The 16,019-nt window shown below is 41.3% G+C and overlaps 1 protein-coding gene across 12 annotated transcripts; it reads right to left on the bottom strand.

The window, feature by feature from the left end:
- Positions 1-610: 610 nt before the first annotated feature.
- Positions 611-15,681, bottom strand: LOC110468312 (attractin like homolog atrn-1). 12 transcript variants are annotated; one of them, XM_085584967.1, is made up of 9 exons: positions 15,023-15,571; positions 9,494-9,583; positions 8,159-8,420; positions 7,353-7,432; positions 6,492-6,570; positions 4,942-4,988; positions 4,050-4,170; positions 2,964-3,150; positions 611-2,625 (listed from the first exon to the last, which is right to left on the bottom strand). In XM_085584967.1, the coding sequence occupies exons 3-9, from the start codon at positions 8,319-8,321 to the stop codon at positions 1,959-1,961; spliced, it is 1,344 nt and encodes a 447-aa protein (XP_085441093.1). In that variant the 5' UTR covers positions 8,322-8,420; positions 9,494-9,583; positions 15,023-15,571; the 3' UTR covers positions 611-1,958. The 12 variants fall into 12 exon arrangements, with proteins under 12 accessions (XP_085441093.1, XP_085441097.1, XP_021381810.3 ...); XM_085584971.1 differs by having other exon boundaries at positions 15,130-15,571; XM_021526135.4 differs by lacking the exons at positions 9,494-9,583; positions 15,023-15,571 and adding an exon at positions 15,614-15,681.
- Between the last annotated feature and the right edge of the window lie 338 nt (positions 15,682-16,019).

The following is a 16,019-nucleotide window of genomic DNA, read 5'->3' as shown; positions in this document are numbered from 1 at the left end:
AGCACTTTTTGCTGCCCGTACCAAGCCATTGCCTTTGGGCTGGCTTGTGTCCCACCTGTGTTGGCTCTGGGTAAATGTTAAACCCTTCGGGGAGCTGCCAAAGGGAAGAGAGTTTGAGGGGGCAGGAAGAAAGGAATGGCAGAGGCTGGATGGCATTTTCCTGGGGCTCTTGCACATCCCCAGGATACCGCTACCTGCCAGGAGGCCTTCGCGTGACTTGGAAGCATCACTGGTTTATTGTTGCCCTTTCCAGTTAAATTTCCTTCCCTTGTCAATCCTAGATAAAAGGCTGTATGTTACAGCAGCTCTCAGGATAAAGCCAAAACAGACATGTCAGTCAGCACGAGGAAAACAAGCTGCTGATCTAAGACTGCAGTGCTGAGTACATGCTCAGCTCAGTCACTGTATTGATGTCCCTTCCAACCAAACCTCCTCAAACTGGGAAATTATTCTTCTTCTTGGAGAAATTCAAAGGGCAGCCCTCAAAGCTGGCTGAAGTGCAGGGAAATGCAGAATCGTGTTCCTTGGTCAAAAAGGTAAGTTCTTTGTTCAGTTAGAAAATGCAAACACATATTTTAGACTCATAAAGGTGAACATGAGCGCACAGTGATAGGAAATGGAGCAGGCTTTATTCACACGGCGGTGTACAATCCTGTCTGTTTCCAGGTGAGAGGGTCATGGGTGGTCCAAATAACTCTTAAGTAGCTTTTGCAAATCTATCTATAATTTTCCTATTGAATTCACGTGACAGTTAACTTGTGAAGAGATGATGAAATCTGTAAATTACTTGAAAGTCACTATTCTATGAAACTTTTGAAAAGTGAACTTTCTGGAAGTTAATACTTCCAATTATTTTGAAAAGTGAACTTTTTAAATATTTGGAAGCATTAACTTACACTTTCAGGTAATTTCAGATACCAGCAGCTCTTACAGACAGCTGATATTCTGTCAGAAGGCCAGAATTTAGTAACTTCTGTAGAAATAAATGCTTTGAACGCTGGACAATATTACCTTGCAAAACAAGCACCTTTTCAGTGAAGAAAAATCATATATGAACTCCGAATTTACTACTACAGAGGGGAAATGAGTAACAAATACTACACAGGGTGATAAAAGAGAGATGGGGTTGGAAAAGCAGAAATCTCTTTAGGGCTAAAACATGACTTACCAGTTGAAACAGCCCATGCTTTGTGCCACTCTGTCAAGCCCTCCTCTTCCTGTTCCTTCCCCAGCCCGCTGTAGGAAATCAAACCATTTTGATTCTGTGTTCAGTCATTAAAGCTAAGACTCATTTGGCACATCCTGTGTTCTTACAGGTATAATGTCCTTGAAGCTGTGGTCCTTGCTGATGATTTCCAAGGAGCACTCCTTGTTTCACTTCCTCAAGGTTATACACAAGCCTTGAATATCTTCTAGAATTGAGCTGCTGAATTGTCTGTTGGGTTACTTTGTTGTAGACCATCTCATGTTGCAAATATATTGCGCAAAGAGAATTCAAGAATATAAAATCTTTAAAATCTTAGAGAACATTAAGTCTGTTAAGACTAATTGAATCCCTCAAATGTGACTGTATTTCTCTCTTATGCCAGTGCAAAACAAGCAAGCTTTGCCCCTGAAATGGCATCTTGTGGAGCCAGTATGGGTTAAGGCAGTTCTGATTTTCAAGGCAGCATTGGCCATTGCCAATTTGAAAGGGTATGAAGTGACCAGGAGAAAAGTAACAAAAAGAGCAGCAAAAAGCTCCTCTCAGAAATCACAACTTACATGCAAGTTGTGACTTAAATATATGTTGGGTTTTGTTAACATTGTAAAAAATCTGTTCGCAGCAAGTATGAGAAGGTTTAATTATTTTTTTCCCCAGCGTTCTGATAGGAAGCTGAAGACAGTTGCAAGCAGTTGGTTTTCCACCTACTGCCACTGTGGTGGAAATTTATTCCTTCACTTTGCAAGCAAAGCAATCACAAGCAATCAAACTCCATTTCCCTGAAGGAGATCTCAGAGAAGCTGGACAAAGGTTTGCCCCCAATGAGCAGCAGTGTGTTGGTACTGCTGATCTCACCCCCCGTGGCCACACACCCACAGTCAGGTCTCTCCTCTTCACCCACAGCCTGAGCAGAAGCAAAAGCTTCTCCCGAACAGGCCAACAGATGGAGAGACTTGTCCTTGGACAAACAGCTCCTGTCTCTCTTTGGGCCTAGTCCTGCCTCTGAAGTGGTCTGGAAGGCAGGGAATTCTGCTGGCTCCAGGGGCAGGCTGAAGGTTTTCATTTCAATGGCGTTGCTCCGCTCTGTGGGCTGTGGGCGGAAGAAGCTGCAAAAGCCGGAGTGCCTCGGGATGGGCACCAGCTGGGCACGGTCCTTCTGCTCACTCTTGAAGTGGCTGGGGAATGTATCAGTGAAATCTGAGGTAGTTTGGAAATCTGTACCAATTCCTAAGATGCAGTGATACATTTTAGGAGAAAAGTTTCCCTTTGTAGTACTACTAAGCTTCTTCCATGTCTGCGTATGGAAATGATACTTCCAGAGGTCATCATTAGGGCTGGAATTTGAAATCCCTCCACCAAAAATCAGCATAGAGTCTTTGCAGACTATTGAAGCGTGACCTACCACTGGAGGAGGTCCTTGGCTGAAGGCAAGAGAAACCAGCAGTTAAGGGGAGACCAAAAAGAAACTTAGCACTGATTTTAGCTTCTGTTTTCCTTTTGACTCAGAAGGATGACTGCTGAACAGCTGCATTGGGACATCAAAATTACACTGCTGACAGCTGCATCAACGCCTTGCCAACAGCTCTCCCAAGCAAAGCCAACTGGAGGCCCAGGGATGGCAGCAGCACTGCATCCTGATCTGAACAATCCCTACAATTACCAAGAGGGCATCGTCTCCCTCTCCACCCGCACACAGTGTCAAAGAGTAAGATTAATTCTCTTTCTCTGCTCTTTCGGTGTAACAAATAGAATAGTTTACCTTGTTCTGATGCTGGACCAGCTGCTACTTCCAAAATCCCACCTCCACAAGTCCCTCTGTTCAGTGAGCCCCATCAGCCCCCCAAAGAGGTACATGGCTGTGTGATAAACCACTGCCGAGTGGCCGTGCCGCGCTCCGGGACCACTGCTGTGACAGGAGCTGGAGACACACAGCCACTTCCTTGTACCTGGAACAAAAACACTCATTTATAGATGGATCAAATTTACCCTGACTATTTGAGAGAGGATTTACTTCCTGGAGGAGGTAACTATTCAGTTGGAGAATAGGAGTTTCTGCACTAAGCTGTTAATGAGTTAACAGTTTAAATTCTGACACTGAAAAAGTGCATTTAAAAAAATCAGTTTTGAAATAAACTTTTAATGAAAATGTCAGATGCTGTGTGACAGATGCCATGGAAATTTTATTTACAGAGCAGTTTTTCCTTCAGCTTTGTCAGTTCATTGACTCTGACACAGAAAGATAATTTCCTGGCTGTTAGAGCGAAAAAATCAGTCAACAAAAACTTTAATTCACTAATGTCTCTGCTTATTCTCCCTGTGAGGGAAGGAAGGATGAGATAAACCCATAATTTGTTTCAAAATAGTGACAGAATAGCCATCAGATAACAAGTTATACATTTAGGAAATCTCTGGGAATCATCTTGTTTGCAATAGTCAGACTGGTAATGAATATGCTAATAAACTATCTCCTGTCAGGTTTGACTCCCTGTGGTCAGTTGGAGACTTGAGATCAAAAGATGGCATTAATAGGCTGAAATCTGGATCCCTGCTGGATCTGAAAGCTTTTAGTAGTCCTTGAAGAATTTTAGTGAGTAGTAAACAAATATTCTCCCTGATTTTCAGCTGTAAAACTGGCAAACACTGTAAAATATATTCCAGTGGAATAGTCTAATTTCAGCAAGCAATTTACTGAACTGACAGAATTTATCGCTAAATGTTGTTGAAAAGAAGCCGAAATGAACTTAGAGCATTTCTACTGACAAGAATTTTCTTAGCAGAGCAAGCTCTCCTTCTACAATTGTTGTTTTACACCAGATCAAAACCTTATCCTGCTTTTTTAACTTACCAAAATGGAATTCCCAAAACTCCTGAGAAATGCCTTTGATGCCAAAGTATCCCCCATAGATGTACATACTGGAATGGTACACGACTGCACTGTGTCCTTTTCTGTTAGCTGGTGCAGAGCTCTAGAACAGTTCAAAAATAAGACAAAAACCTATTGAGTCATATCAGTAGCAATGTCTGTCTTGGAAATATACCTTTTTTTTTTCCCCCCACAAATGAGCCTGCAGTCCCAAACTTTCCCGTGACTCCTTTATCAAGCAAAGGCAACCAGAGTGGTAAGTGTGTCACATCTTAAAAAAAAAAAAAACATTTTGATGTAATTTCAGGGTACAGAAGCATTGTGATGATGAAGTTTCAGTAGCAAAAAATTAGTGGCTCTTAATGTGTAGTGATACAAAATCAATCTCAATAGACCAAGCCATAAATGCTTCCACTCAGGTTTCAATTAGAAGTGGCAGTAACTTGGTGAGTCCACGTGTTCACACTGAAGAATTGAAAAATGCTGCAGCACTTCACGTTCCAAAACGTATTAGCGTGGCTGCCAATCTGTTTTCACAACCCTACTTTTAAAAGCACAGGCTTCACGTATGGTTGCAATATTCCACTTAAAATTAGTTTTCTTGGTAAGTATTTCAGCAAAACAGAAGCAGCAGCAGAGGAGAGGACTTAACTTCTTATATAGGACTTAAAATTTAAGAGCAGTATTTTTAAACACTGTTTTGAAGAAGGAAAAAGCCTTAAGTTATTGAAAGTGCAAAGAAATAAAGTACAGCCACATGTCTCTGAAGAGATGAGATTGGAACTGTTTGGGGGAACATATTTCAAAGCAATCTGTTTAATCAACAAAGCAACAGGCATTTGATTCACACATTCCCCACTTCCTGGCTCCTTACCTCCGTCTCTGCTGGTTCGTTGCAGCTCTCTGTCCATCTTGCGGAATCTGGGGGATTGAGTTAATAAAGCGCAGTTTAGATCCCGCACCACAAGAGGACACTCCTCCCACAGTAATTGTTCAAACTACACAGCTCATTTTCAAGGAAGTCTCGTCCTGGTGTTTTCTACTGACAAGGCTGAAGAAATCCCGCTAAGACAGCAGCACCGAGAGACTTGCAGGAGACACAGTTTGAACCCTTTTCCTCTGTCTTTATCTGATACAGAATTACACAGGTACCACACTGTATTCCTGTTTCCTAAAGCTAATTTCATAATGCAGAAGTAACGTGTGATTTTCATCATTTTCTGAACTTGTAGGAATCCCAGATTTCCCTATGGATGTATGAATCCTTCAGCTTAGCACATACACCTTATTATGGCAGACTTATTCTTTCTTGTTCTTTTTCATAGTTCCCTTAAATAGCCCTCAAATAACAGCCAGCAATCACAGATCTGGGATAACCGTGAAGGAGAGGAAATATCAGAAAACCCACCACAGAAGTACAATGAGAAATCAGTGCAGGCTTGCATTACTTAAGGCTATTATTGCCAAAAGATTTAAAATAATAACTATGGAACAGCTAGACACACTACCAATGTTGAATAACTAATTTCCAATTTCCACTGGTAAGTAATGTGAGTAATAAGATGCTTTCTCCTTTAAAATATGTTCCAAGGGTTTCTTTCCTCCAGCAGGTTATCTCAGACAACTGGTGGAAAACAGAAACAAAGGATTGAAAAAACCCCACTGATTTAAAGTTACATGGTGAAGTAGCAAAAGAAGTCAGTAAACTTAAATCTTGGTCTGGACACAAGATTTACTGGCTCCAAAAGAACTGAGCTCCTCTCTCTCTCCTCCCAGTCTGACATAAAAATAATAGCTACTACTGTATGCAGGATTTCCAAAGGGCAAATTCACGGTGTACGACATTGCTATTAAATTCAAATGCTCCACTGTTTTTATTAGAATATACACTTAAGGGATCCTAAATGTCTGTTCTTAGAAGAAAAAAAAATCCATGTAATAAAATGTTGATGTTAATTTCCCACCTTATTGAACATTTGATTTTTTTTTGCTCTAGCTTATGTGCTTCTTCAGTAAAAGTACAAATGAGATATACTTTACTACTCTATTTTCTTCCATAAGAGCTTAGTTTCTAAAACATACGTGGCATAAAAAATAAAAACTAAATAATGCATGAATTATCAGGTCTTATGATCAAATAGCAAACTTAAGGAGGAGAGAAGGAGGAATGGAAATTCTGGGACCTAAAAATACATAAAATTTTCCCATAAAATCCTCATTAATTGAAATAAGAGCAGCATCTCTGATAGCTTAACAGCCTAATTTTGAGAGGAAAATATGCACACAGTTTTACACACATTACTTGTTGTAAAGTTTAGGGAAGGCTCTGTTACAAGCAGCAGAAAACTGTTTGGTTCTCATTATTTATTACTGCCTATGAACTTGGAATGTCCCATGGAAAAGACCAGCTATTGTGTATCATACCAATGTCATATATCCAGAGAGGAGTTTTTGCTTGTGTGAAAGCAGAATCCACCATCCCACCAAAAATATACAGGCTGCCCTGCAAAATGCACAAGTATTTGTCACTTACAGGGAGGTACACAGCATGAAAATAATTTTAAAAACAATTCTTAAATGAAAAGTTGCTATCAGCAAAATATAGTTAACAGTATGATGATCTTTTAACAATTAGTCCCAAAAAGCCACCAACTTTTAATTATTCTCTGTTTATTCTCCTGCAGTGGGAAGCCCTGAAGAACATTCTGCTGTTTAATGGGGACAGTATTTCAGAACTGTTCCCTGTTAGCCTGGGGCAGCTTCAGCGCTGGAAATCTGGAGCTCTCTTGAGGCATTGCTCAGGTATATTGGATTATGCATGTTTAGAGAAGTGTTTCACTGTGTGGTAGCTCTTGATATCCTAAATTCTGTCTTCCTCTCACAGGCAGGGCTGTAATTCTTACTTTGCTTTACTCCCCCGTCCCTCTTCTACGCGAGTTCTGCAGTGAATGTTTTTATGCTGTAGCTGATCATGCAAATGAATTCAGAGCAACTGTTACAACTGCACGGATAAGTCAGGGGAAGTGCTGCCAGGGTCTTTATCTGGTATTACTGTTACTTACTGAGCACTGACTGAGAAAACCAGGGGGCTGCTGCAGGGCTGAATTACTGTCACTCTGTTCAGAAAGATTTCCAAACATTGGTACAGCTACATCCAGAACTGCAACAATGCAAAATGCTTTCTGGGCATAGTGTTACAGTACATAATAACCTGTGGCATTTTATTGCATTGTATAGTAGGAAATAAAATGTCAGGATATGGACAATATAATTCTGGTCTACTACCTTATAAGCCACCATTGAATGTTCTTCCAGTTCTTCTGGACCATCTCTTGAGCAATCCAACATTTCCCATTCATTTTTCACTATAAACCAAAGCTAAAGTTAAGACAGTAGTGTACTCCACACATAAACAGCGGGGAAAAGGTGGGCTTTGAATGTGGCTGTGCTGCTTAAAATGAAACATTTTGTAATCTTTCCTCTGTTAAAAATTAAATACATGCATTTTTCTATTTAGCAAATTTAAATATTATTATTTAAATATAATAATTGTTATTACTTGTATTTTAATTGTTGCCTATGTCAAATCTGGACAATTCCATGAGCACGAACCCTAGGACAATTCTGTTTTATTCCAGTAACAACTGAACAGGGAAAGCCATACATCAAGTCAAAAAATACAAAGTCTTATATTTTATAGTGTATTGACACTAGAAACCGACAAGGTATTGTATTTACATGTTCCCTTTGTGCACTTTTATATGCATGAACTATTGCTGTGTTAAGAAAGTCGGGAAAGTTCACTGATATCCCTTGCTAGAACCAGGATATTTTAAATGACTGTATTTTTGGTCAAGGAAAAAAAAAAGCCAAAACCGAAAGGAACTGAACTGAAACCAAAATTTTGTGGGACGCTTGCAAGAGGAGAAAACACCCACCATATGCCCAATGAACAAAAGCAGTTTACCCAGCCCTGTGACAGAAAGACTTTTAATGAGGATAATCTGTTAAGTACAGAGCATCCTCAATTTCATGATGACTGGATGTAGAATCGCTTTAATCCTGACCTACAAGAGAAGGGGCCAGCTCACCTGTGTGGTACCTCCAGAAGTCCCTCAGCGTGGTGCTGCCGTGCCCTCCGTAGAGATAAACAAAGCCTCTGCAAACAGCACAGGCGTGCTTGTATCGGTCACAGGGACGCGCCTGCTGCGCCTCGGCCGCTTCCCGCGCACCGCAGGCAGCTCTTCCCTTCATGCTGATAACCAGGATCTTATCCAAGGATCAGCTTGAAAAGGGCTGCCATGTCAGAGGAGGGTCCCAAAATATCAGGGACAGGGCTAAACCCTGTTTGAGCTGCAAAAAGACAAAAAAGGAAAAAAGGAAGTCTCCAATTTATGATAAAATGTTACTGTGTTTTCTTTTCAATCCCCTCAAAAGCAACATTGGATAACTGTCCATTTGTGATAACACACTAACTTGAGTAAAGCACCTGAAATGCTGACTCAGATTCTTGTACCAGTGAGGCTGGGACAGGAGCATTCCTGGAGCTGAAAGTTTTCCAAGGAATATCGGTGAACTGCAATCAGTGAAGCTCCAACACACTACATTTACAATACCAAAGCTCGGTCTTTTTAAAAGAGTACTTTAGACAAACCTGTACTAAAAAAAAAACTTTGGAAAGAGTGAATATTACAGATGGAAGTAATGCATTAGCAGTTGTCCAGAATTTGTTTAGACTTTTATCTATAAACCTGCTAAAATGAGGATGCATCTGGAAAAAAAAGACACCAGCTCTTCCCATGCCACAAGATGTCACTGTGTTCTGTGAAGACGTAAATATCAGAAAAACATTCTTCTATTAATCCTCTTCAAAACACAGATTATTTTACAAAGCACACCCAAAACCCGCCCCAGCATTAGACCAGATTTGGAATTTGTGTTGATAATGTGTCTGAGGTGGCACATCACCTAATGAAGTGACAAAATCTCCCAGTTCCAAGACTTCAGTGGGAGCCAGATTCCAGCTGCATTGAGAACCCAGGAGGAAATCAATAAGGAAGAGTCATTTACCTAATGGTAATGTGTTAGTCCAGGGCAAGTTGCACTTAACTTGAGGAAGAACAAAGATTACAGTAAAACAAGCTCGATAAAAAAGCTAGTTATATTTCATATTAATATGAAATTATTGTACCTAACTTAATTTATCATCCATTAATCTCTAAAATTTACCCTTTTTAAGACTGGAATATATTCAGTGACAAAGAGATATTAGATAATCTCTTGCAGGATATTCAGGCAAGATTAACTCTTCCATTTTATTGGGTTTTTTTTTTATGTAAACCAGTATTATAAACTATTACTGTAGAAACTGAAGTATATTCTGTGTATATTTCCTCTGAAGGAATGCAAAAATGGGTGGCACTTACTAAGGGTGTATTTCTCATGTCCCATGGAATTAGCAGATATGAAGTAATGATACATTACAGGCATGTAAGTCCATAATGCTTTTTGGCATCCTGTAGAAAAGGAAAAAGCAGCTGAAGGCATGAAACAGGGATTATCTCCCTAACTCTGCCAAGCTTCTGAGCAATCACAGCCAAATCATTCACTTCCAAAACTAAATGGGGACAGTCACTTCCTTAGAACAACACTTCAAATTTGCTGATGCACTGCAGTGTAACAGTGCCAAGGTATTACTGCCATTGATGTCATTAACTCTGAAAAGGGTGATAGGTAACTAATACTTTACAAAGGTAAAACAGGCTTGTCCCCTTGCTGTTTGTGTTTTTTTCTCGCTGATAAAGCTGGTTATTCTTCTTCCTACATATTTCAGCTTGTTTATCTTCCTCCAAGCCTTGCCTCCTGTTGTACAAACATTCAGAGATGATGACAGCCCTGATTTCATATAACAGATTAGCCACAAAGTCCTGTCCAGTTGTTATCTAGCCCAGCTGAACTCTTGCAAGGCAGGCGAGCAGGATGGGATAACAAAAGGTCAAGCAGGGATGAACTGAATGGGTGTCACCTCCCAGTCACACCTTTCCAGCATCAGCTGGCCCCTGTGGCTCTTGGCCATTTACTCTCAGCTGAAACATTCCTGGAAGCCGACCTACAATCCCTAACAATCAGTTAACTGTTCCACTCCACAGTTGGAGAAAAAAAGCCACCAAGTCGATAATGAATCTTGCCTTTCATCATTGGTATTTTAAATTGCAAACTTCACTCCCAGATTGCCTGTCTACAGCATCCAACCCACCAGAGTTCATCTACTGTCAACCTTAGCAGTCTCATTTCCAAAGAAAAGCTGCTCCTCTTCTGAGAACGTAACAAGCTTTGTCCTCTGTGTCCTGCACCACTGACCTCAGTTTCAACTTGATACAATATCAGTTATCCAACAGGAAGCTCTGACTTCACAAAAAAAAAAAATCCAGTAAGATAACTCTGAACATTTTTATTCAACTTTTTTTTTTCCCCAAAACAGCTGTAGCACACACAAAAATGTCTGCTGCTCTCCAAAGTCTTCTGCCATTCCATTCTAAAAATAACTCCTGTGCAATCAATCCCAATTGTTAAAGGCCTGGAGGAGCTGAGTTGAGGGCCTGGAGAGCTGCAATTAACGCAGTAATTATAGCACTGAGTGTGTATCAATTAATGGCGCCCCACTACTCTTTCATAATACAAATAATTCAGGAAATGTAGCAAGACAGGAATTATTTCAGGAAATGTAGTTTATATGTTCATTATATAATTATTTATATTTTTGATAGATGTGGTTTCTTGTACAAATGATTTATTTATTTAAAGTATTGCTTAAAGAGATCTTCATTAAAGCTTTTTTCTATCTCAGCCTCTTGATTAAGTTCCATCTGTTTTCAATACACTCAGAAAAGTTTCATTTTTAAAATGATCAAGCTTTGTGGAATGTAATGAGATATGAAACCACTCATATGGGGAGGGGCCCAAGTAGGAAATCTTGTTCTGTTCTGGGGCTTTTTTGTTAATGACCCAGTTTTCTGAACTCAAGCCTTGAACCTTTCCAGGCAGAACACTGCATTTTCTCACTAGACAACTTGATGTTTTACTGCTTTTGAAAAATAATAACGGATCTTCCCATTTGTACTTATCCTAGAAACCTTGGCTCTAGAGGTGGTTTTATTGTAAGTCTGGTTCTAATGGGACTGCCTGCATGAATGAGGAAACTCTGGAGACTTGCAAGGCCCTTACAAAGTTTTAGAAACAAACCCAACTTGTTTAGAATAATGGCTTTTTTCAGTATATCACGTTTACTTACAATGCTTTACTATGTGTGATAATTTAGTATCCTCTGATTTGCGATTTTATTTTTTCTGAAACTTAAGATAACCTGAACTGTTTCTGTGGTGGGCTTTTTTTCTTTTTTTTTTTTTTTTGGTTTGTTTTTTCAGAATACAGGAAGTAATTTTCAGTGATGCTCAGCTTCAGAGTTTCAACCTGAAAATATGAATGGCTCTAGGACTGTTGGGTGTCTGTGACAGCTCTGTATTATAGGCATTCTTGACTGAAATATGGGCCTGGCTTTGCCACGTGTTGTAAAACATGCAATTACCACGACTGAGCTTACAAGTGCAGGAGTCAAGACAAAAGGAAGGGAACAGAAAGAGGTATTGCTTCTTACAGCAGAAGCTGAAGGACAGAAAGAGGGTTTGTAAAATGACAAATCAAAGCAGAAGATACAGGGTTCAGAAGAAAGACAGGTACTTTCAAGTAAAACAATAACAACCCTGTTGTCTGAATAAAGCTTAGAGCAGACATACTAAAACCTGACAGACAAACTGGGAGACTTTTATTTGAATACTCTTAGTTGAATTTTAACAAGATTAGGGCAGTATTTCTAAACACGATCACTGCTGTACCCCAGTGCTCCAAAATGCTTTTTGACATGAACAGGTATTTTAAAGGGGGCAACTCTTCTGAAACAGCATATATTACAGTTTCTGTATGTAACTGCTCCTTCTGGAGAGAGCAGTGCCACAGCACCGAGGGCATTGGCACCATCACTGCACAACAGACAAGAACATCATCAATCTCTCCCAGAGAAAAGCTCACTGCCTGTTTCTGGAGCTCTGCAGGCAAGATATTGCTTTCCTTTAATTCAGATCACATTAATATTAAAGCTTTAATTTTAGAAGTTCATAATAAATTTAGGTTTGTGTATCATTCCAAAATTAAAATTTGCAAATTGACATTATTAATATATTGTCTTTTGTTTTTTCTAGAAGCTTTCACCCAGAAATTAAAATCCTTCAGTCATTAGTGTTTTATAGCACTATTTCATCTCTGTTACAAAGAGAACTCTTAAGTAGTAATAAATTAACTTATTAAATATAAATATATGCAGTCGTATTTCCTATATGCTAGGTTTATATCTTATTTTAAAGTAAACAAAAACAAAAATACAAACTTGGTTTTTAGAATAATAAAGTAAATATTTCATCTATTTCCTAAATATGGTGGAGGAGGAAGTATCTGTGAAGAAGAAATTCAGTAATTTAAATATTTATGGGGTTGTTACATTTTATATATATTTCTAGCATATGAATCAGGAAATGGCCTTTTCTACTGTATTTAAATATGTTTTATGGTAAGATGAAAGTGAATACATATTTACCATGTTAGTTTCCTTAGTAAATTAAAATCTCATTTGCTGGAGATTTTTCTTTTGGTTGGCTTTTGTTTGCTAGTTATTTGATAGATATTTTTTTTAAGAATGGGCTTTTTTATACAATAAAAGTTAGACTATATAGTTTTGATTAGTAGATCTCCCAAGGTAATCTCTTAATTACAATTTACATTTGCAATTAATCATTTAACTGCATCTCAGTCTTGAATGAAGTTTCTGAGAAAGAGCTTCCCTAAATACACATCCATGGGTGGCACAAGTATAGCATTTATGGATATATAAATCCAGGGTAGCAGCCATGTCTGATCAAAAGTTTATGCTCATAATCAATGTGTGGATGGGTTTTATTTATTTGTGGTCCTTAATATATTAGGATATTTACTTCAGGAACCTAATCTGCTTTTCAAATCTTATTTAGGGTCCTGTTGGTGACTCTACCCATAGGCAGAACTCAGTCTCTGTTGTGGTCTCAGCACCTAAATGGAATGGACACCCTGGCTGTGAATTGTTGCTGCAGCAGGGCAGCTTTTCAGCAATTACCTGAGACAAACAGGTGATTTTGCATCTTCTAGGTATGACAGAGGGAGGAAATACAGTTTCTTGTCCTCAGACTTTATGAGAAAAGAAGTGAGAAATTCCCACCATGTTCTCAGGGCAGTCTTAAGATTTATTTGGCCTTTTAGCCTTTCCTTGGAAGTAATTTGTACTGTCACCACTGGAGTAGGTCATTTCAATGCACAGGTCATCACCCTTCCCCCAGAAATAGCAGTTCTCAGAGTTCCTAGAAGGAATCATTTGGGGATTTCACAAAAATTAACTAGCTGGATTTTTTTCAAGATACGGTAGTCAGGTTCCCTGGAGATTGAGTGTAATAAATCTGCCCTTAGGTTGACTGAATGCATCTTTTTGACAGCTTGTGACCTGCTGCTGAAGTAACTTCAAAATACTTTATTTCCTAAGGGAGACTCTACTCACACTAATTCACAAAATTTTCTAGGTTAGGAAGAAAGACTCTGGTTGACAAAGGAGTCAGTGGCTGCTCAGCCTGACTACTCTCCTCAGGCACAAATTAAGGTACTAGAGTATATGCCTGACAGCTGAGAGTATAGCAGTGAAAAACTATTATCTTCCATTAAAAACAAAAAGTCAGCATTGAATTTTACTTGGTTGTTATTTATATCCCCTGACTCAGGAAAAGAAACATCTAATAAAACACTCAGTCGCACTTAAAACTTAATGCCACACTTCATGGAAGATAGACATTGTGCTTTTCTTGTCCCTGTGACATTTTGCCCTTAGACAAACATGAAGCAATGAGATAGAGAAGACATACAAGGTTATGAGAATAGCAGAAACTGTAGCTTGAAGAAATATAAAGGAGGAAAGAGAGGGCATTTGGCAATCAGAAAAATAAAAAGCTCCAGCTGGCAGACACTAAAACCAGATATCCTGTTAGAATCAGCATGAATTTAGATTATTCTGTATGGGAGAAGTCATGAGAGACCTGTGTGGGAAAAACTAAGATGGCACAACTGGAATGACTGTCATTCATGACTGGAATAAAAACTGAGTACAAAAAGATCTTTTATAGGGAGATGAATTTACACCATCAGGTGAAAGAAGGTTGCATAAAACCATGATATAATTGCATAGTTGAAATAGATTGCATAGAGAGGAATAGCTACATTTCAGTCTGGCAAGGAAAACAAAGGTGCCAGCTGACAAACAGTAATAACAACTGTGATGGTTCACTATAACCTTGATGCCAACAGTTACTGGGCTGCACCATCAAATGAAAAAAATAAACCAAACCCACATCATTGCAGTATATAAAAGAGACAGAAAGCATATGAGTAACTTTAGACATACACGTTGTCGCTCCAAATTCAAATGGAATTACTCATGTGAATAAAACCAGTGATATGCATGAGCCTGCACAATGTAGCCTAGATACCAGAGCAAAAGAAGGACCAACTCTTTTGTCAGAAGCCTGAAAAAATGTTTTGCAAGCTGTTTTCATATTCAGACTCCAAATGACAGGGTCCGTTTTGGACTGGAGTCCAGCCTTCTGAAAAATTCCCACTCCCAGCCGACATGGTCCAGTATTCATCCCAAGCCAGATGCACTTTGGCTTGGGTTTTGGATGGTTGCATTTCTTTGTTTGTCTTTTGCTCGACAGAAGGCATTTTGTGCTTTATGCTCTTTGACTGTGGAAAAGGGAATGAGCAAAAGGAGGGTGGTGAATCTCCTAAACTGGAAGCAGGCAGCAAGAGCTCTGGCAATTCCTACCACAGACCTCCCGGCAGCATCGCGGAAGCGGCAGGTCCCTGTCCCCAGCGGTCTCCTGGCTGCTGAGCGCTGACGGCCCTTCCTTCCTTTCATGCGCTTTGTTTCTTTTCGTACCTTTTGGGTGAAAGCGACTGTGTGCAGAGCTGCACGCAGCCCCGCTGTCCAGCAGCACGGGTGTGCACGGCCCGGCTGTGAGGGGTTCCCGGGCTCTGGGCGGGCATGAGCGCTGCCAGCCCTCAGCGCCTTCCCTCAGCCCCTCTCCGCCGGAGCTCGGCTCTGCCTGTGCAGGTGCCCCCGCTGGCGGGCAGGCCTCAGCGCCCCTCCTCTGACCCGCACCACGGCTGGGCTTGTCCCCGCCGAGACGGGGGCAAGGGAAAGAAAAGGGAAAACACTCTGGCGAGCCGGCGTGTGGCAGCGGTGCACCAAGCCTGGCCGCGCCCGCTGCCGCCCCTCGGGCCCGGCCCAGACCCCCGGCCCAGGCACGGAGCCCAGCGGGGCAGCGGGAGATGCCCGGCCGCAGCCCGCACGGCCGGGAGCCCGAGCAGCCTCCCCCGCCTCCAGGGGCAGCAGCCGGCGCCCCCGCCCTCCCCGGCCTTACCCTCCCCGCCCCTGCCGCGGGCGGCGGAGCCGGCGGCGAGCCCGGGGCGGGCGGAGCGCGGCCGCTGCCCGGAGCCTGCGCGGGGCCGCCCCGCGGGTGGGACCGCTGGGGCCGAGCGGGCGGGGGCCGGGTCCGGCCGGGTCCCTGCGCGCCGGGCACGGCCGGAGCGGCGCCGCGGCGAGGGGCTGAGCCGAGGATGCGCGGGGTGCTGCGGGCTGCGTTCCTGGCGGGAGGAACGTCTCGTAGTCGTTATTTGCCCTCTCAGTCATGGGGAAAGTGCAAAATCTCGTTTCTGGCCTGAACGCAGCCAGAAACAAACATCCCTATAACTTTTCGGTTTTTTTCTGTGGTAGCGGCGGTGGGAAGGGGGCGGACGGAGAGCGGTGTTTGTTGGCGTTCTCCGTTT

The sequence above is a fragment of the Lonchura striata genome, chromosome 7 (assembly GCF_050655825.1).
Source record: "Lonchura striata isolate lonStrDom1 chromosome 7, ASM5065582v1, whole genome shotgun sequence".
Classification (NCBI taxonomy): Eukaryota; Metazoa; Chordata; class Aves; order Passeriformes; family Estrildidae; genus Lonchura; species Lonchura striata.
Note: the sequence above shows the minus strand (reverse complement) of the source record. Positions and strands in the feature narration are given on the sequence as shown.